Below are 23,316 nucleotides of genomic sequence, written 5' to 3' on the forward strand. Positions count from 1 at the left end.
AATAATGCATTTATGGAATGTCATAAACAGCAGCATACAAATACATGCAAAATTATATTTTTTAATCAATAAATAGGCTTACAGCAATAATTAACACTACTTATCCCACAACTTTTTGTCTATATACAGTTTGAATATTTCAGTGCAATTTTTGTGGCATTTGTTAAGTAGTAATAAAGAAGTGATTCAATATTTCTGATTGATTTTGTTTGGATTTAGGAGAGCTTTCTGACAATAACTGAACTGTGATGGTGAATCTTTTTTGTTTCAGTTTGCAATGTATTCTTCTGTTGCATTATTTTATAATGTTAATTCCATTAATCAGATTTGGTTTCTCTGTTTTCCTGTAATGTATCTGTGTTGCCCATCCTCACATCCAGTAGCAAGCAAATCATTGATGGTTTTTATTGCTTTCAAACATGCTACAGCATGTTGAAAGTTTTTTTTCTTGGCGTTAGGACTGAACTAAGTCACAGAAGATCACCAAGAATCTCAATATTTATTGTGCTGTTCCCTTTAGGGTATGTGACTTCCCAAAGCTCCACAAAATAGAGGTTCCTGTTCTTCACATTGTCAAGAATATTGGTGCTGCAACATATTGTGAATCAAAACACCTTGCTACTCTGTTGAGCCCACTAGTTGGTCAGTGTGAGCATCACATTAAGAATTTGGTGGATTTATTATGTCTATTACAGGAAATAAATTTGAATGACTCTGATATTCTAGTAATTTTTGATATAGCTTTATCTACATTAAAGTTCCTCTGTCTGATTCATTACGGTTTAGTAAGGTTAGGTTTGATGATGGGTTAACAAACCTATTTTGACATGTTGAATTCCAGTTACTTTTTATTCAGTGACCAGTACTGTTAGCAGGCAGATGGAGTTGCGATGGGGAGCCTGTTGTCACATACTATTGCAAATTTGTTTACGGAAGACTTCAAGGAACGTGCGTTCAAGTCTGTGGCTTTGAATCCAATGTGTTTTTTCAGATGTGTAAGTGATACTTCCGTTGTTTGGCCTCATGGCAGTGAGAATTTGAATGATCTTTCAGAAATTTTAATTCAATCCATCTGAATATTCATTTCTTGATGGAGGTTGCAAAGGATGACTGCCTTCCCTTCCTTAATGTTTTGGTCAGGAGGAAGGTTGGTGATGGTTCATTGGCTTATGCCTTTTATAGGAAGCCTACTCCTCCTGACTTGTAGATAAAGACTGATAATGATCACCATCCAGCTCAGCATTAAGGGGTACTTTGTACCTTGGTTCACAGTGCCCACATCATTTCAGACCCTGGGTGTTTTATCATTTGTCATCTGAGTTAACACATCGTGAAGTCACCATCTGTCAGAATGTATGTAGTGAAAGACAGGTCAGACATCTGTTGCGCTATCAACCAACCATGAACCGGGTGAGGGATGATAATACAGAGTTGGCACCTGGGTCTACAACCTTTCTGCCTTATGTAAGGAGCATCTCGAACAAGATTGGTCATATTTTGTGTAAGACAGGTGTCTGTCGTATTCCTTGCAGTTGTGGCATGTAATGTATATGATGTACTGAGTATAAGCGCCACACACGCTTACAGCAGCCGAGCAGATTGGCTATTGCAGAACATTGTCCTGGCGCCGGTCATCCCGTGGAATATAACAACACAGAGATTCTGGCATACACTTCAGCTATTGGTATAGTTTTAGCAAGGAAGCAGTTGAGATTAAATTAACAAGTAACCTTCTGCATAGAGATCGGGGTTTTTGCTGAAATTCTGCATGTAATCTTACTCTCTCCATTGTCAAAAAACAGAGGGACAGTGTTCATGCTACAACACTCATATTTGGTAATTTTCACTATTGACAATTTCTGTTGTTGGTCATCTTTGCTTGTGTGGTGCCACTAGTGTTTTCTTTCTTTCCCTGCCCCCCCTCCCCCACCCCTCCCCCCTTGTGTGTGTGTGTCTTTTCAGAAAGAATTGCTGTGAAAACTCAGGCTTTAAATTCCTTTGCTGTCCACTTACTTGCTACAGTATTGCTTTGAAAATTGACAGGGTGTGCACCTGTTGAAACATTCGCAGATGTTGACGACGACAACTGGCTGCATTCCCGCAAGTTATTTGAACATATATACAGTCAGATGTACTCGGCCCTCACTGTTCACTTCTACAGGGAGAAATGCATTGTTGGTTGGGTAAACTTCGCAGCAGTAGAGTTAGATTACAATGTGCGTTCTCAAAATATTGTTCCAACATTTGTCAAAGTTCTACATCATGTTAATTCTCCAGCCGCTAATTGCATTGCGCAACGCACTTGCCTAGCTGTTGTTTCTGAAATGATCAATTACATTCATCAACAGCTGCATTTTGTTTCCAGAGAATTGTTTAGGTTCCATTTATGCTTTTCCTAGGGACTGGCTAGACGGTGCTTCACAGTTCAGTCTGAGTGGGAAGTTCATTTTGTAAGTGCCCAGCATTTGGCAAAGTTCGAACATTTCCATTGCTGTATGTTACAATTATGTGATAAATCTCACAGAGAAAGGTTTTGACAACGCAGCTTTATCTGTGCTAGGGAAAGGTTTAAATTTTGCACCAATGCTCAAGTGTTCACCGCTGGCTGGTTTTATTAGCTCTGTAGAACAGGCCGGTTTTATTAGTTCTATTGAACAGGCTGGTTTTAAACTACCTCTTGAGCCTGCAGAGCACACTAGGAGGAAGGCATGTCATGTATTGACTAGGGTACATCCACCCAATAGTAATATACTAGCAGCAGAGGTGGCTGCTTTCCGTTCACTTACGAATAATCCAGATATCGTTATTTTACCTGCAGACAAGGGCAATACTAAATTGTTCTGGAAAGCAGTTTAAAAGATGCAGTGTTAACTACCTGATTCAGTGTATTGAAGGATGCTGAGAGACTAACAGCATCCTGAAGGAAAGTACACACACTGTACCTTTTTTATTTATTCATATCTGGGGCTCCTGATGATCGTCATGGATATGATCATATTCTTTGAGAGATTTTGTCTTTACTGTTAGATGGGGAGTTGATTGTCGTCTGCAGAATGTAAAGAGCTTTTGTGTGATGATAAACCATCCTATCTTCTTGAATCTTTAATTACAGTTGTTGTCTGACTGATAATACACTTTTCCCTTTAAAATATATTGAAAAAAGGCAAATGCTAATTCTTCAGTTTTCCAAATGATGTTAGCATTATTATTGTTGAAACATTGTGGAATTTCAAAACTGCCATATGGCTGAGAATACAAACCACATATATGAAGTTACCCATGTATGCACACAAAATCGTTTTGAATATATCTGCCAGATCATATCACTATGTTGTGAGGAAGTCCATTATGTTTCATTGACTGTAATACCTTGAGAAATGATCAACACTATCAAAATATAGGAATTTCCTTAGGCTGTATGGACTTCCTCCTCCTCCTCCACCTCTGCCCTCCACACCTGTATCCATGAAATTTTGGGTCATGTATTTGCCCAACACACACAATGTATCAAAGCTAATGTATGCTTTTATATTTCATTTCAGGATGTGTATGACACAGTGTTGTTTGCAGTGGGTCGTCGTGCTTTAACAACTGAGCTTGCTGTGAGTGCTGCAGGAGTGAAAACCCTTCCAGAATCTGGCAAGATTGCTGTCTGTGATGAGTGTACTAATGTACCACACATTTTTGCAGTTGGAGATGTTCTGCATGTAAGTCGACAAACTGGTCTCTCTCTCTCTCTCTCTCTCTCTCTCTCTGTCTCTCTCTCTCTCTCTCTCTCTCTGTCTCTCTCTCTCTCTCTCTGTGTGTGTGTGTGTGTGTGTGTGTGTGTGTGTGTGTGTGTGTGTGTGTGTGTCAAAGTTTTGAAAGCCAGGCCTTTGTAGCTTTGAACATTTCACATCCTCATTCAGTGCAAAGCCTCGGATTGAGCCCTACACTCAAAATCAAGCGATATGTGCACTTCATTTGTTACTGTCATCACATTTAAAACTGCCTATTTTGTTACCACCAAAAGAAAGAGTGTAAAACTCAATTTTATTGAATTTTACATAATCTGTTGACCACAGTTGTAGCTGCTTTTTTTTTTAAACTGTCAGTAATTATTGACCATAGTTCTTGCCATTAGGATTTATATTACATTGTGCTTTAATGTAAACTTATACTGTATAATGCAGCATCTGATTTCTGCCTTTGTATCAATCTCCATTGAAGACTGCAACCAACATATGGACAGGTTGCCCACTTCGAGAATTCTTTTTACTGTTAAGAATAGACCTTGAACCAGCAATGTGACTTGAACGTTTTATTTGTGATATGATACAGCATACAGTAGAAGCATAATACAACTTGACACTTTTTGTGGAATATGTTGGGAATAGAAGCATGCGATTGATGCTTGGCACATAGGCTGGTTGGGGGGGAGGGGGGGGGATGTGTATGGAGGAAACAAGCACTACTATCTTGTTACAGGGTAAGCAGCATGCTGGAATGAACATTGTATTAACAATATCTATTACAGTGATGTATTGCTATGGGTGCTGTATTGTTCTCTAGCTAAGGGGCTGGCAATGAGTGGAAAGAATGTGTACTGGACTGGTGTCAGATTCATCTTCTCCCAGAAAAGTTTCAAGTTATATTGTGTGTATAGGAGGTGATCTTGAGAGCTTTCAGATTTGGAGGCCTCCAGGACTAGACCATTTTTAATCAAATCCTAAATAAGGCCAGAATATGTTGAATAAATAAGAGGAAGTTTGGAGTTAAAGACCCTGTATGTGTGCAGAATATAAACTTGCATACAAACTTATCTATAATCAGGTCTTGGTAATTGATATTGGATGTGTTCAGAAGTTTGAGTTTTTTTGTGAAACATTGCATAGAACTATGAAACTCTAAAATGCTAACCAGTTGTCTTGCTAGACACACTTATTGTACATGAAATGTTTTTTGATACCTAAGCCACATACACAGATTTACTATGAGACACATTTTAAAAATATGTGCATGAGTTAATGATGAGACCAAGAAATAGGGAAACATTTTGCACTGCCTTTTAGGTATTGCAGCATTTTTAGCCCTTGGTTTCCACAGTCATCATGGAAACATCACATCAGAAAACAGGAAATTTCTTATAACTGATCCAATCCATGATGAAAGAGATCCACTTTTGAGAGTCCACTGGTAGGTAAAAGGAGTGCCTTATTATTTATCAAAAGGGATTTATATTTATTTTGGCTGAACATGTTAAGGAACAAATTAATGCAGATATAAAAAAATACTAAATATTACAGAACAATTTTTAACAGCACTCACAATAAAAGCAAAACTGAACAGATCAGCCATATAGTTAGATAGCTTGGTCAAAGTTACACACTTCCTTCAGTTTGTTCTTTTAGGTCTGGAAGGACTGCAGAGTATATGTCAGAAGGTAGACAACAGCAGCTGGGGTAAAGATGGACTGGATATTGCATTGTGTAGGGCTCAAGGTTATGACACTGCTGCATCAATGTGAGGTGCATAGGGAGAAATACAATGAAAAATTTGAGAAGTCAGTTCAAAAGCCATGTTCATGCCCTGTGCCAATAATTCCTTACATTTCTGTGGAGTTTATGCATTCTCATGTGTCCCCTATAGTGTCACCTGGATTGGAACTGTGGAGAAGTTAAATTCATTCTTCTTGTCTTCTGCATCCAATATTGATAGGAATTAATTGTAGAAGAAATAGGAACAAGTTTGAATCAATTGTCTGATACTTGCTGGAGTTCTTATTACAATTCAGTTAAAATCATAAAAGAAAATGTGAAACCAGTTGTTAGCATTTTTAAAGTTATACAAGATCCATTCAAAGCAGACCTCATTACTAGATTTGCGGTAAGCTTCCAGTGATGTCATTTTACCTTTTTCATCTAAATATACTTTCTTCACATGATCCTGAAGGAAGCAAATTTAGTCCACCAGTATCTACAATCTCCAAAAATGACTTTGAATAAAGGACTCATCAAATTAAAATCCTGAATGAGTTTTTAGTGATGGAATGAACTACAGCTATAGGCAGTGCTGTTACTTTTGACACTAGGCACTGCAATGATGTGGACAGTAAAATTGATTGATGAAGGAAGTAGAAGCATAAACAAAGCAATGCTGGGTAACTAGCTATGATAGTGGATTATTGATTCAAGTAGTAGTTCATCGGTTAATGTTAGAATCCATGGACTGATTCATGAAAGAATTCTTATAATATATGGGCATGAAGGAAATCAACTAAATTTTCTAAATTGTTGTGACAAAATTTATGCTTGAAGCTCCCGATAAGATCCTGGTTGTAGCACTAGAAAATCTGTTAGAAAGTCAATATTAGTTTGATAAGGAGCAGGTGTGCAAGAAATAAAAAGATATCAGAGGCACCTACATGCCACTGATACAAGTACGGATGTTCCTGCGAGATGGGCAGCCCAAGAAATCCTCAAATTTGTGATTAAGTAGGACTTCAGTGAATCATTACCGTGTACATCACTTCAACCATTTGTGTCAGTCACATCATGCGAGAGAAGTTTGTCTAATCTGAAACTCATTCTAAACTGAAACTAATAAAAAAAATATTCACTCTACAATGTATCAAGAATGACTAGCCAATCTGTCCAGTTAATCACCTGAAAGAAAAGTTTTAGGTGAAATAGATTCCATGGCATTATTGAGAGCTTCAGCAAAATAAAGGTACGAAAACATACACTTTAATAATATCAATATAACTACTATCTCATACTAAGGTTACAAAAGTAACTGATATTATAATTGTACAAAATTTGTTTCTAGATTTAAAAAATTAAAAAGTAATTTTCTTGGAGTCTATTATTTTGTATTTCTTTGCACCCTACCCTATGGTTGCTGCGCTAAATGCCGATTTGTATTCTACGTTTCTCATCTATATCTTCAAGTATGTACATTACAATTAGTAGAGTGTGGAGGACACACATTATGAATTCTTGGTTGTTTTGTTAATCATTACTTGTATAATATTCAATTTTTACAAAATGTACGCTACAAATACATCAGTTTCTAAGCAGACTGGAGGCCTCATTTAGTTTCTCTCTTCAGGGTTTCCAAGGGGCCTAGTCCACCAGTGGTACAAAGTACAAATAAAATTGATAAAAGATATTAAAAAATAATCATTTTTTCTTATGCACTGGAAAATAAGATCAGAAATTAGGTTTTTCTTTTTTTTCTATCTTCATGTACAGTTATAATAATGAAAATAATCAATTACTGATAATAAGTGTAAATGGACAGATAAAAAAAATCTACTCACCAAGTGGCAACAGGGGAACACACACACACACACACACACACACACACACACACACACACAAAGGATATAACTTTCACAAGCTTTCAGAGCCAGTGGCTCGGCTCCTTCTTCTGGCAGAAGAGTTGCAGGGAGAGGAAGAGGGGTGAAGGAAAAGGATTGGAGAGGTTTAGGGAAAGAGTGCAGTTTAGAAATTCTGTCAGACATTTTCCCCACCACACCTAGAATAGCTTTTCACCACCCTCCCAATCTCTGCAATGTCCTTATCAGACCCTATGCTCCTTCAGCACCCCTCTCCCTACACAATGGCTCCTACCCCTGTGACTGTCCCTGGTGCAAGATTTGCCCTATACGCCCTCGTACCACCACATATTCCAGCCCTGTAACTGGCAAAACATATACTATCAAAGGGAAAGCCACCTGTGAAACGACACGTCATATACCAGCTATTTGTAAACACTGTTAAGCCTTTTACATCAGCATGACTACAGCTCAGTTATCAGTCAGAATGAATGAGCATAGGCAGAGGGTGTATACAGGCAACACACACCATCCTGTTGCTGAGCATGCTGTGCAACATGATAGTCATTACCTCGGTGCCCACAGAGTGAGGTGGTGCAGTGGTTAGGACAATGGTTCAATCCCATTCCAGCCATCCTCATTTATGTTTTCCATGATTTCCCTAAATCGCTCCAAGCAAATGCCAGGATGGTTCCTTTGAAAGGGTGCACAGCTGACTTCCTTCCCCGTCCTTCCCTAATTCAATGAGATCGATGACCTCACAGTTTGGTCTCTTCCCCCCAAACAACCCAACCCCCAACCTTGGTGTGTGTTCCACCACACGCGCCATCTGGATTCTTCCCCCAGACACTATTTTCTCAGAACTCTGCAGGTGGGAACTAGCTCTACAACATGTCATTAGCACCTGCCACCCACCTGGCATTAATTTGTGTTAATTTCCTCTCTCTCAGCATTTATTCACAGTAACTACCCCTTTCTTCACGCTATTTCAGTTTTCTCCGTCTTTCATTTTCTGGGTTGTCTATATTTTGCTGTCCACCTTCCCACCTTTGTTACGTTTAATGCACTTAGCTTTTCACTCTTATTAACTCGTGCCCGACATTTTAGTAGTAATCTCTGTCTTGCATATTACCTTCTCTTCCACCTTTAAGCACTCAGGTTTTCAAATCTTATCCAGTGCAATCACCAACAATCAGTCTTTCCTTCTCATCCTGTCCGGTAAGTCTCCCCTGACCTGGGGTTCTGGGTGACTTTTTGAAACTGTACTCATGTAAACCTTATCAGTCCTTTTCCTTCACCCCTCTTCCTTCCCCTTCAACTCTTCTGCCAGAAGAAGGAGCAACTGGCTCCAAAAGCTTGTGAAAGTTAAATCCTTGTGTGTGTGTGCGTGCGTGCGTGTTCCCCTGCCACCTCTTGGGGAGTATTTTTTTTATTTATTTGGAAAGGCCTCGCTAGACTGCTGGTCACGCGAAAGCTTGGGAATTACAATCATGTTTGTAATCTTTTATTTATTTATTTATTAGCTGGCATTGTTATGCGTGACCTGCTCCGTAGAAGATATTTCAGTCTTTGTTTCACAGTTACTTTTATTCTTAAAATCCACAATGCATTGAAAACGCAAAGACAGGTCATTGTGATAGTACCAATAAAAGTCACTAGATAGCAGGCCGATCAAAAAGTCAAAAAGAACCTGAGATTTCCTGGACTGTGACTGTGACTGAATTGTCCAAGCAGTTAGTCGCGATCAAACACAGCCCTAGGCTCAAGATTCCCCAATACGCATACATGCTCAATATAGTATCAATCAATCACGTGACATTTAACTTGCGACACTAGTGCAATGGATGGATGTGTGAGAAACTGAGCTAGGCACTACAACAATCTAACACTCTGCTTCAAAAATTGAGGATTTTGTGAAACACAGGAGGAAATAGAATTTAATGCTATTAACTTACAAAATTTTGTTGTGTTTGAACAGGTCTGCAGTGGAAGCTCTCAAGCATTTATGGATACCATATACATACTGTTCATTTCTGCTAGTTTTCAAGTAAGGTAACATTCAAAAGCGAAAATCTTGTCCTACAAAATCCTTTACTTGATTGTGAACCCAAGTATTCTATTTGGTTGTGAGAAAGTGTAATGACTGAGTGAGTTGAAAATGAGAAATTTGGTCATTGTTCACATGTTAGAATACCGGGGAAAAATATCATCAGCTTTAGAGCAGGATGATGAAATTAAGATGAAATGAGAATGGAAATTAGTCATGAATTAAATGTCTTAACAGATGAAATAAATCACATTCCACTGACTGAACTTGATATCACAAGAATAAATTACAGTGAAAAGACCTGTTGTGGAGATAGTACCAACAGATGGCACTATATCGTGTGATGAGCAAAAGTTCAAGAATTGCACTGAATTGTGATTGCAATCTTTTGTTTATGTATTAGTTGCTGTTATTACATATGACCTGTTCGCTAGAGGATATTGCCCTCCGTGTTTCACTATTGTGCAAACACAGCACTATGGAAAGGTTGGCTGAGAACTACGTTGACTGCAGGATGGGGAGTGATGAGAGGGCAGCAAATTTCATTATGTTACTAACTATGGGAATCTGTTCTGCATACTTTGGCTTTTTATGAACTTGTACAAAGTTGAAACTGCAGTTTGACTGAATTTGTTTATACTCTGAATCATACTGACTTTAAAATTTGGCATATGCTCAGTATAGCATACAATTCTGCAAGGGATGCCAAAGATGGGGCCAGTGACATACTTCCGCATTTCATGCAGCAATATGCTCACCATGTGGTATGGTGGGAATGACGGGGGATGTGTGAGCTGCTGGTTCTTCAAAGCCTATGAGAGAGTGGTGGGTAGACTGTATGTTTGGAAGCAACAAACACTGTAACAGTTCTCAAGTCAGTATAGAAGTGAAATGCACTGTTTTGTTTTTTTGCTTCCCACCCAACCACAACCTCTGAAATTGCAACATATTCAGAAGAAATAGTCAAATATTTGTGACAACAAAGATATAAGTTTCACAGCTGTCCTGTTAGGCTGAGGATGACGATGATTATTATTGTTGTTGTTGTTGTTGTTGTTGTTTTAGTGATATAGCAGGCGGCAGGATAAATAAACAAAAAAGCCAGTAAAAATAAAAAAAATGTAAACGATTTCTTTTTGCCTATTTTATTACGCTTTGTATTATCAAAATGAATAAATGACCTAAGTTTAGAAAAGGTGTAATGTTACTTTTTAAGCCGATACCATATGTTAATGTAAGTTTTTAAGTTTGATTAGACAGAATATATTTTTAAAAAATTCTCAAGGAACATCTTTAAAAAAAACAAGAGTCATCTTATATTGAGGCTTGTCTTATACTCGGGTAAATACGGTAGCTACATGGGTACACAGTCGTAGCACTAGTATCAAGAAATGAGTAGTGCCCCTGGACAACAGAAAATAACTTTCTGGTGTGTAAATACAAGTAACTTCTAGAACATTCTCTGCATAAAGTAAAACTTATTGGTTGCAAATTGTTTTTACTGTGGCATTAAACTGAAAGATAATGTGTTACTACTCCTTGCTTTTATATTGCATGTTGGGTAATCACATTTCTTTTGTCTTAGATTCTGATATTTCATTAACTTTCTTGGTATCTTTTGACAAAACACCTTTCAAATTTATTACATAAAAATCCTAATTGTCTCATTGATATTGATAATTGCACTAGAAGGAACTGAAACTTTTAAAAGTGAAAAATAAATTTCCTGTCAGTCCTATGCAACTTCCAGATGTTGCCCTATTAATTTGTTTCGTCTGTCAAACTCCAAAATGTTTCATCCCAAACAAGGTGTAAGACTGAATCCAAGTAGAAAGCCGACTCTATCTATCTATTAGAAATTTACACTCTGAAAAAATTTCTCCTCTCCTGTTACTGAGCGTGTGAGAGACCATGTATCTGTCAGTCACTGTGTGAATGAATAATAGCGGAAACCGTCAGAAAGGGAAGAAGGAAGTTGCATGTTAATGCAGTATTTCACCATGACCCCATGTGTAACCTAGTGACTGTTGCAGTTGCATGATCTTTTCTTCATTAAAATGACTATTATGCTGTTATTTCTTCTTGACTATAAAATATTGAGGTGATGTAGTAGTAGCCTTATTATTTTCCTTGGTAATTGTGCAAACAAACAGGTGCCGTAGAGATCCATATTTATTGTTAGTAAAGAATACATCTAAGTCTAGAGTCACTGTAGAACAGCTGTAATGGGCAGAATTTCCCCTCATAATTGTCTTACTAATCATACTGGTCCTGCTGTTAACTATTTATTATTATTATTATTATTATTATTATTATTATTAAGCAGTTATGGTCTAATAATTTTGTGCTTCTTGTTGCATTGCTGGCTGTCTAGCTATCTCAGACCATGCTCTTGACAATAACAAACCAAAGCCCTCCAATCTTTCCAGCCTTTTTCTCCACTAAGCATTTAACTTCCAGCTTCCTTGTACTCCATTCCATTCCAGTCCCTGACTTTTTTATTTTATTTATTGGTTTAGTTCGTGTTCTGTAGATCCAGGCAGCAAGTACACTTCAAAAATAAAGTACAAATAATTGTTTATCATTGCATATCTTTTTAAGAAGTCCCTAATGATCATCGTAATTACATTAAGTGTTAATATATGTTGACATTTATACATTTTTGTATAGCTGTATGGTAGTGGATTTCTGGGTTTTGAATCTTCAACTTGGGAATCAATCATTTCATACGATCGAAGATCGGTTAGTACATTTATCTCACCATAACTATAACCAGCATTCAGTGGCTCTGATCAGCCAATATTCATATTCGTTGCAATAGCCCTTTTAATGTATTGACAAATTGTGTAAGAATATGCTTAAGTACTCAAATATTGAGAGTTTGCGAGTATTGAATTAACTAATTGTATACTGTACTCCTTTGAATGTTTCTCTGGAAAGCTGTTAGTTCAAAGTTGGTATGTTGTTAAAATAAGGTACAAAAACATCATCATTCAGTCCGTTGGTGTGAAATTGTACAAAATTGCGCTCACCACAGCAGTGGGCATCAGTTCATCTTGTAGTGTATGAAAATTTCTTACAAAACTGGGCACTGGCAAAAATCTGACATACAGGGAGCTCTTCATTATCCAGGTGCAGAACATCTGGTTTCCAGATTGTCCATGCAGAGCTCAGTAACTTCTAGAAAAAGAAGAAAGAAAATGAAACCTTGAAATATTCTTTTGAAAGTAGAATAAATATTTTCATACAGAGTGCACTATAACACATGTGACTCATGTTCTAGCATCAGAGGTTGATGCGGGGTTCAGTCCCACTGTTGGGCATCCCGCAAATATTTTTCTGTTTCTGATTTCATGTTTCATTAAATGTGGGGACACTTCCCTTGTAACATGTTGGTGGCTTATTTTCTGTGTGTGTGTTTGTCTCCTGTGGTAAAGACAATAAAGGAAAATTAGCAGAAAAGTTGTATAGTCACAAACATTTTGTACAGTGGTGGGAGGGAGTGCTATGTACAACATATTAAAAATCCCGAGCATGTGGGATGGGAGGAGGGAGGGGGGGCATTTGAAGGTTGCTGTTTTTCTAGAATAACATGAGAATCTTGGCTTCTAGTGAAGGTTATACTTAATTAAATTTCCAGCAAAAAAGATAATATTCATTTCTTCCCCCGAAGTGACGACTTTGGCATTGCAGGGTATGGAAAAAGTGCAGATTATTAAAGGTAATGTTTTAATGCTAAAATTAATGTCCACTGTTAAATGAAGTGGGTTAGGAACAAATATTAAATAAATATGTGTACCATGTCTGTGTGTAGTAAAGCCACATTCATGGATAAATTGTGCTCTGGGTATGTAACAGGGGAGTGTAGAAGTGTGAGGGAAGGTAGGTCGCTGGATTGTGGTCATGAACTTACTTCAGTCCTTCATAGATTTGCAAACTGAAGAGTGAGCAGGTGATTCCCCACAGTCACAAGTAGCAACCACAGGGTGTCAATTTTATACTGACTCTTTGCAGTGCACCTTGTGAATCGCTGGTGACACCACTCAGACATGCAGAGAGGGTGTTTATTTTCCACAGTGTGTGTTGGCACTATGCGGGAAACAGATACTAATGCAAGAAACACAGATTGACAAAATCTATGTAAATCATTGCAAACTGTTAGATACGGCCAGATGGAAACAGATTCTCTGTCATCCTGTACGGCAGCATTCTTCCAGGATAGGCAACTTCCCCCACAATGAGCACTGCTGACTTTTCAGTTCACAGACTATACCTCTCCAGCATTTCTTGTCCAGTTCTCTTGTGTGGGTAGCCAAAATAACTGCACTCAATACTTTTTTATATAGTGAAGTTATTATCACTTTATTAGATGAGTCCTCATTTGCAGTTTTCAGTAAAGCCATGTGTGTTTCGGATAATCCATGTTTTTGGTTCACTGTGCAGTCTTGGGTCCATGTAGCCCCATGTTAATTGAGAGATTACTAAATAAGACTAATAACTGGTAGGGTTTCACAAAACCTTGTGAGAAAGTTTGTAAATAACATCGTATTTATCTACTTTCATACACTTCCAACTTTTTCCCTTCTTATTTTGTACATAAATAAAGATGTGCTACATGCTAACATTGATTATGACATAACAACATTCAGATAATGACTTTTTCTGTCCCCCAATAACTTTACACAACTTTTGTTTCATAGCAGTGACTAATTTCTACCAGATGAGGAATATGTGTGAAAAGAAATAATTTTGGAGTGACTGGGGCTGTGGTTGTGGGAGTACAATATTTTGTATGGCACAGCTTAATCTTGATAAAACTACTTACATGGTAATTCAAATATTGAAGCTGCCAGTACTCTCTATGTATAAGAGAAATGAGGGACTTAGCAGTCCCATTTACATTCAATTAACTACTGTTGGCCTGATAAGTTGTGTTTGTTTCTTTATATAGGAGAAACCAGAACTCACTCCAGTGGCAATCCATGCTGGTAAATTATTAGCACAGCGGCTATTTACTGACAGCACACATACAATGGACTATGAAAATGTGGCAACAACTGTGTTTACACCCCTTGAGTATGGGACAGTGGGTCTCAGTGAGGAAAAAGCTTTAGAAAGATTTGGTGCTGATAAGATTGAAGTATTCCATGCTTTTTATAAGCCTACAGAGTTCTTCATACCACAAAGGAATCCTGCTCGTTGTTACGTCAAAGTAGTCTCCCTTCGTGAATCACCACAGAAAGTGTTGGGAATGCATTTTGTAGGTCCCCACGCTGGTGAGGTTATCCAAGGATTTGCCTCTGCAGTAAAGTAAGTAATTTTTTTATTCGGTAATTTTTTATGAATAACATTTGCCTGTAATGTAAATTTAACCTAATGTAAGGGCTACATTTGCTACTGATGGCATATTTCATATGTAGAAATGCATTTTACTGTATACTAGACCATTTTAAGTATTTGATTTCTGGTAACTGAAACAAACTCAAAATTCTGAAGTATATTGACTGCTGTACTTCCGTATTGCTTAACTTGCCAAGTGTTGGCAACAGAGGCAAAGAAAACCAAATGGAGTTAAAAGCATAAAGTGTACCTACTTATTTTTGTGATTTGTGGGACTGATAAACAGTCACTAACACTGTACTTAAAGTATGAAATGGAAAACAATCTCAGAAACTCAGTGGTCTAAGTATAGAGAGATTACAATCTCAGTAAATACATACTAAGCTTTAAAATTATATTAAGTAAGAAATATCTACTACAATACCGCTGTTGAACTGCTGCATAAACTTGCAAGTTTGTGTTTTGAAATAAGATCTCCTAGTATTAAAGAAAAGAAAAAAAAGAGCACTCAAAGCAAACAATGTGCCATACGTTGATAGAAGCAGACTTTGTATTGAATACTCTGCAGAATTCGCTTCATTCATACTGAACATCTTTTCACATCAACTAGTAGCACATGACTTGTTTTTAAGAAAGATGAAGACCCCTGAGCTTACTTTTATGTTAAATGCAATCGCATTCCTGGAGGAAATTGTTCCCTCAAAGAATCAGTACAGATTCATGAAAAATAACTGGAATCCACAGTTTGCTTTTTAACACACTTCATGTTGCAAATGATACAGCACATGAACTTTCAGGGCCTTTGGTATATGTTAAACACTGTACCCTATTGTTGAGAACCAAGATACAATCTTAAGGAGTTTCAGCATGTACGTTACATGCTCGAATTAGTTTTGACCACTAGAACCTGTTACGTTATGCAGGATGGTTACATTCAGTAGAAAACAAAGTAAGATCTGCTGTGCCACAAGAAAGCTGAGCGAAGCGATAATGTTCTCTGTGTATGAAAAAAATTTATGAGATGTTCAGAACCACTCCAATTGTTCATTGCCAATGGTGCTGTGTACTGTATAGTATAGTCACTGAATGAGTGTAGGGAAATGCAGAATCATTGTCACAGTGTGGAAGGTCCTGGAGAAGAGTAACATCTAAAGAAAACCACTTACAGGATACTGGTGTGACAAATTCTGGGATAGTACTCAATGAACATTTGGAGTCTTCACAAAATAAAGACATTAGATGTCAAATAAAGTCCCGTATTATAGGATCACAACTGATCGTAAAGCCCATATGAAAGTAAAACACACATACTGATGGTATTCAGTGGAAATACTTGGAAGAATGGTGTCCTTGTGAAACAGTGTGTTTGGATGTATTAAGAGAAGCATTTCATGAGGACTCTGCAGCAACTCTATTTATACCATTTCGGCATTTCACATCAGGATCATGAGAATATGGTAAGAGATTTTCTTGGACATGTACTGAGGCCTGTAAACAGTCATTTTTGCTCACTTTTTACTTGAGTGGAATAGGAAAAATGTTGCTGATGCAGTAAGATTACCCTATTTCATCCAGTGTACAATATGTTGCAGAGTACATGAGATGAAACTGACTTTTCTCAGACTAGTGTGATTTATACATCCTCTCTTGCTTTGAATACCTTAAGGTATCAGAACCCTAACCCCACCTGTTGTAATTTGTTTTGAAATTGCTATCTAGCATCTGAGCAGAGTTGACCCTGTTTTGTGAAACAGAGTTTGTTTTTCAGGTGTGGTCTCACTATGGACAAATTGGTAACCACTGTGGGTATTCATCCAACAACTGCAGAAGAGTTTACAAGGCTCTACATAACAAAACGCTCTGGTCTGGATCCTACTCCTCAGGCTTGTTGCAGCTAGAGAAGAGAAAAAAAAACAGGATTTGGAGTATATACAAAAGCCTGGGTTGCATTAAAAGTATGCAGCCTGGCATCCCTTACTTTCAACATAACAGTATGGGCCAAGTTACTTCACTATTCAAAGCAGTTCAACTGCTGTTCTACAGTTTGTTTGGAACGATTATTTTTAATTATAAATAAAAATTTATCTGAATTGTTCTACTGTTCTTGCCATTTAACTTCGTATGAAACTTACTTCAGCAATTTTTTATTTTGAGATACTTTATAGCTGGCATAAAAGTTGCAAAAAAGATTTCATGGTGCATGTACTTCAGTTTGAAAGCTGTTGCTAATTAATTTTTTCTTGCTTTGTTCGAATGAGTGTTGGTGGATCATGGTGTAAATACTTAGTGCTCAAATTTTATTACACAGATGTGATCTAGTATTAAATAAAAGGAGGCTTAGTTCCTAGTATTTTGAGTGTTTACACACACACACACACACACACACACACACACACACACACACACACACAAGTTTCATGATGTAACTTGGCCATAAGCACGAAATGTCTCAGATATGATGTAGATCTGTACCATTATCAGTATTTTAAAATGACAATTTATATTTGAATCCCTTGCTTCAAATCTTCAGATTGAGTTTCATAAAATACTTTTATTTTTGTAGACTACTTGTTTAAATGTTGTAATTACAGTTGTAAAATAAATGTATCTAAAACCGTTTCCTGTTGTGTTCTTATCTTCCTAGTACCAGTTTCCCACAGTATAGCCACTAAATTTTTGTATGTCAAGTTACATTACTTTTATTTGCATTCTTTTAACATTGTGAATGAAGGGCAAGTGAAGCCATCTAAAATTTGTATGAAGGCATCTTTTACGAAGTATGAACTATACCCAACTGCCCAATTGAAGTGTGAGCCCTGACGCAAATAAAAGAAAAAAGTTTTTCAACTACAGACTTTGAAAGCATACAAAACATTTAAAAAGGAATGATGAACGCATAGCACCATAGATGACAATTGTTGATGTCTCTTATTTACTGTAAGATGAAAGCAGGAAAAAAATAGTTGAGTGAATTAAATTAGAAAAGGAGACTTCAAAGATAGTAATAGTTTTTCTATTTGGCGGGGAAAACACTGATAATGAGTAAAAGTAAACAGGGTTTTGGAATGCTGCAGAGAGAGAACCAGTGCTGAGAAAGACATCAAACTTGAACAGCCTGTTACTGATGTGGTGGGGGAATTATCAATAGACGGTGCTGTGAGGTTGGCTACAAACAACAGATGAATTGAAATATGATGGGTATGGTCTGTGTTGCACATTACACTATCCATACCATTCAATGTGCATGACTGCACAAGTTCGGCAGTTAACAATTGTGGCTTTTTAAATAGTTAAGTAAGCTCACACACCACAGCAAGGTCATATCCACATCGGATGGGAAAAACTGATTTTTAATTGTTCTGGGGCTAACAATTTCATAAGAAATAAAATGACATTGGTTTTTAATTGTTGTGAGACTTACGTAAGACATTTTCAACGTACTGTCCACTGTTTTCACACAGATTGGTGTGTCTTGAGTGGGGGGGGGGGGGGGGGGGGTCAGGTTCAGAATGTGTTGTGCAATGTGTGCCTTCAATTCAGCTATATTCATAATGGAAGCACTGAACACACTATCTTTGAGATAACCTCACAGCCAAAAATCACTTGGATTATGATCAGGTGACCTGGATGGCCAGGTTGATAATTCTAGCATTTCCTAAATGCCTCTGAAGTAGCCACTTCACTGGCTGTGCAATGTGCATAGGAGTGCTGTTTTGCATAAAAATGATCGTACCAATACATTTATGCTGTTCAGGGGCTGGAATGACATTAGTGCACAAAAAAAAACAGTGTTTACCAATGATGGTACAGGTAACGGGGCTCATCTCCTCAAAAATGATGATGATGATGATAATAATAATAATAATAATAATAATAATAATAATAATAATAATAATAATACCTCCAAACGACTTAGAAGATACAAAAAGAGTGAAAATAGAAGGAAACAAAACCAAACATTCAACACAAACCAAAAGAGATTTTACCAAACAATAGATAACACACACATTAAAACAGACAATCCACCAAACATAACAGACATGGAACACTTCTGGAGCAACATATGGTCAAACCCGGTAAAACATAACAGGCATGCACGGTGGATACAAGCAGAAACAGACACATACAAGACGATACCACAAATGCCTGAAGTGATAATTTTGCAACATGAAGTCACCCGAGCAATTAATTCTACACACAATTGGAAATCCCCTGCAAATGATAAAATAGCAAATTACTGGCTAAAGAAGTTCACCTCAACACATTCACATCTAACTAAATTATTTAACAGTTACATTGCAGACCCATACACATTCCCTGATACACTTGCACATGGAATAACCTATCTGAAACCTAAAGATCAAGCAGACACAGCAAACCCAGCTAAATATCGCCCCATAACATGCCTACCAACAATCTACAAAATATTAACTTCAGTCATTACACAGAAATTAATGACACATACAACACAGAACAAAATTATAAATGAAGAACAAAAAGGCTGCTGCAAAGGAGCACGAGGACGTAAAGAGCAACTGATAATAGATACAGAGGTGACATATCAAGCTAAAACTAAACAAAGGTCGCTACACTACGCATACATTGATTACCAAAAAGCCAATGATAGTGTACCCCACTCATGGTTACTACAGATATTGGAAATATACAAAGTAGATCCTAAATTGATACAGTTTCTAAACATAGTAATGAAAAACTGGAAAACCACACTCAATATTCAAACAAATTCAGATAACATCACATCACAGCCAATACAGATTAAGCGTGGAATATACCAAGGAGACTCATTAAGTCCTTTCTGGTTCTGTCTTGCTCTGAACCCACTATCCAACATGCTAAATAATACAAATTATGGATATAATATTACTGGAACATACCCACACAAAATCACACATTTGCTATATATGGATGATCTAAAACTACTGGCAGCAACCAATCAACAACTCAACCAATTACTAAAGATAACAGATGTATTCAGCAATGATATAAATATGGCTTTTGGAACAGACAAATGTAAGAAAAATTGCATAGTCAAGGGAAAACACACTAAACAAGAAGATTACATATTGAATAACCACAGTGACTCCATAGAAGCGATGGAAAAAACAGATGCCTATAAATATCTAGGATACAGACAAAAAATAGGAATAGATAATACAAATATTAAAGAAGAACTAAAAGAAAAATATAGACAAAGGCTAACAAAAATACTGAAAACAGAATTGACAGCAAGAAACAAGACAAAAGCTATAAATACTTATGCTATACCAATATTGACCTACTCATTTGGAGTAGTGAAATGGAGTAACACAGACCTAGAAGCACTCAATACACTTACACGTTCACAATGCCACAAATATAGAATACATCACATACATTCAGCAACAGAAAGATTCACATTAAGCAGAAAGGAAGGAGGACGGGGATTCATCGACATAAAAAACCTACATTATGGACAGGTAGACAATTTAAGAAAATTCTTTCTAGAACGAGCAGAAACTAGCAAAATACACAAAGCAATCACTCATATAAATACATCGGCTACACCACTGCAATTTCATAACCACCTTTACAACCCTTTAGATCATGTAACATCAGCAGATACGAAGAAAGTAAATTGGAAAAAGAAAACACTACATGGCAAGCACCCGTATCATCTAACACAGCCACACATCGATCAAGACGCATCCAACACATGGCTAAGAAAAGGCAATATATACAGTGAGACGGAAGGATTCATGATTGCAATACAGGATCAAACAATAAACACCAGATATTACAGCAAGCATATTATTAAAGATCCCAATACCACAACAGATAAATGCAGACTTTGCAAACAACAAATAGAAACAGTAGATCACATAACAAGCGGATGTACAATACTAGCAAATACAGAATACCCCAGAAGACATGACAATGTAGCAAAAATAATACATCAACAACTTGCCATACAACATGAACTAATAAAACAACATGTTCCCACATACAAGTATGCACCACAAAATGTACTGGAGAATGATGAATACAAATATACTGGAACAGAACCATTATAACAGATAAAACAACACCACATAACAAACCTGACATCGTACTCACCAATAAAAAGAAGAAATTAACACAACTAATCGAAATATCCATACCCAATACAACAAATATACAAAAGAAAATAGGAGAAAAAATTGAAAAATACATCCAACTGGCTGAGGAAGTCAAGGACATGTGGCATCAGAATAAAGTTGACATCATACCAATCATACTATCAACTACAGGAGTCATACCACACAATATCCACCATTACATCAATACAATACAGCTACATCCAAACTTATATATACAATTACAGAAATCCGTAATTATTGATACATGTTCAATTACCCGAAAGTTCCTAAATGCAATATAACATATACCGTACAGTTAAAAGGAAGTGACGCTTGATCAAGGTCCGCGTCACGTCCCATTTTTAACCAGACTTAACGTCTGAGAAAGTAAAGAAAAAAAAAATAATAATAATAATAATACGGCCCTCCGATAAGCAATGAAGTCGACCTGCAACACAGTCAGCTCTATGTAGTGGTATCGGCTGATGTACATGTGGATTTTTCATTGCCCTTATTCTGCAGTTCTATGTATCAACATGTCTGTGGAGGTAGAAATGGGCTTCATCTGTCCAGAGTGTTCCGTAGCCATTCACTGTCCACTCCCACCTGAGCAAGAAATTCCAGGTAGATTTTTGTGTAGCTGGTATGTCAGCAGGAAACAACTCCTGAACATCAATGATATTGTATGGATAGCAATGCAGGATGTTTCATCAGATTTTAGGCACTGTGCTCGCACCCCTGTGCACTGCGTATTTGCTCACCATCGCTCAACCCTCCTGCAATGCTGCAGCTACATTTTTGGCAAGACGTTGGGTCAAATGCTTTCCTCCATCTACAGCATTGTACTTCAAAAGAACATGTCTCTTCGAATTTTGTAACTCTTTTCTCCAGACCCTTGGCAGACATCAGACTATTACCTTTCCTCATACCCGTGAGTGTCGAACTTGTGCAGGGTTACTGGTGCACTATCTCCGTTCTTGTAAAAGAGCTTTTCTTCATGGAGATGGTCGTTGGGCATCTCAGATAACAAACTGAGGAACAGACATGTGCCGTGCATCTGTTGGTTTGCATATTCCAATGCTTACAGTGTCAATTATTGGTCAAATTTTCACTGTGTGAATAATATACTGTTCAAATTTGACACTATTCTGAGCAGGGGTTCTCTTTCTATACCAGTTTCTATACTGGTACTTTAATTATAGACATCATGTATAAACTGCAAACTGAAACTAGTAAGAAAATCTTATCTAGTTTGGTTCATATTTGTTCCTTCTCAGTCAACATTGCCTCTCATGTGACTTAATGATCCTAAATAATCTCACGAAAATCCTCTCTTGACTGTATTGTTACCATAATAATATTCCTCCAAAAACTGTTGCAGTATGTTTGTTCTCCAGTGTTTCTTGCATTATAAATCCACTCTATGAAGCTTTTAACATGACTCTTTGTAGAACTCATTAAAGACTAAGTGTGAATTGTCACTCTTGTAAGGAAGTAGCTTAATAAACATACATCTTAGTTTTTATTAATCAGTGACTGATTAATATTTTTTTAGTTATGTGTTAATACTGTAGCTGCCTTGTCTGTAGAAATGAACAAAAAAAAATCCTCTCCAAAGGAGAATAAATGCAAATATTCATATTTCCATGACACAAAAAGATGTTTTAAAAATAAAGTGAAAGAAAGAAAAAGCAGTGCATGTAATGTCAAACAGATGAAAAGTCTCTCTTTTTCTGTCTTTGTTATGCGAGGCTTTATCTTGTGAACTGTAACAGTGGGCAAATGTAAAGATGACCTAAGAAAGGAATTGGGGAAGCTGAATGTTTTCAAACAGAACAGTGTAGACATATGTGAAGATAACTGGTCTGAACTGAATCAGTTAGGAATGAAGCAGTCTGAGGAAATCTTCTGAAATGATCAATGACTTTGTCACTTTCCAAAAGTAATTACGTGCAGAAATGGTAGTGGGCAGCTCTGTTCCTAGCAACAGTGATTGCAGTTAGCGGCAAGAAAGTGGTGCCAATCACTTCTCTTCCTGTTCCATAGGTTAAAAAATGGCAGCTAGAGGGCTGCACCTGTAACATCCACAATGGATATATTGCATCAGTCCACGGTGTTATGAAGTTCACTTGCGACACATCTTGGTACAGTTTCCAGCTCTCTGTGAAATCCTCCATCATCTTCGTCAGGAACTACCAACTGTTGTGGTTGCCGCTGTTGTAACCATTTACAGCCCTAGAAGGCTTCTGACTGACCAAATGTACATTGTCATTAAGCCATGCTCTCAGAGAGAGAGAGAGAGAGAGAGAGAGAGAGAGAGAGTGAGAGTGAGAGTGTGTGTGTGTGTGTGTGTGTGTGTGTGTGTGGGGAGGGAGGGGGGGGGGGGGGTGTCTGCGCTGGTGGGGTCAGTGCTCTCATAGGAGTGTAAACAATCCAGCTAATTTCTCTTCTCGGCATTAAGAGCACACTTCCACTCACTACTAAGACTATAGGCA

The 23,316-nt window shown here is 37.3% G+C and overlaps 1 protein-coding gene across 3 annotated transcripts in view; it reads left to right on the forward strand.

Annotated features, from left to right (window-relative positions):
- LOC126486290 (thioredoxin reductase 2, mitochondrial) overlaps positions 1-17,324 on the forward strand; it is a 63,649-nt gene extending 46,325 nt beyond the window's left edge. For all 3 annotated transcript variants that reach the window (XM_050108940.1, XM_050108938.1, XM_050108939.1), the window contains 3 exons: positions 3,543-3,707; positions 14,317-14,675; positions 16,474-17,324. In XM_050108940.1, coding sequence (XP_049964897.1) covers positions 3,543-3,707; positions 14,317-14,675; positions 16,474-16,603 — 654 coding nt within the window. In that variant the 3' untranslated portion in view covers positions 16,604-17,324. The remainder of the gene's footprint in view (positions 1-3,542; positions 3,708-14,316; positions 14,676-16,473) is intronic.
- The last annotated feature ends 5,992 nt before the right edge of the window (positions 17,325-23,316 follow it).

Source organism: Schistocerca serialis, chromosome 1 (assembly GCF_023864345.2).
Source record: "Schistocerca serialis cubense isolate TAMUIC-IGC-003099 chromosome 1, iqSchSeri2.2, whole genome shotgun sequence".
Classification (NCBI taxonomy): domain Eukaryota; kingdom Metazoa; phylum Arthropoda; class Insecta; order Orthoptera; family Acrididae; genus Schistocerca; species Schistocerca serialis.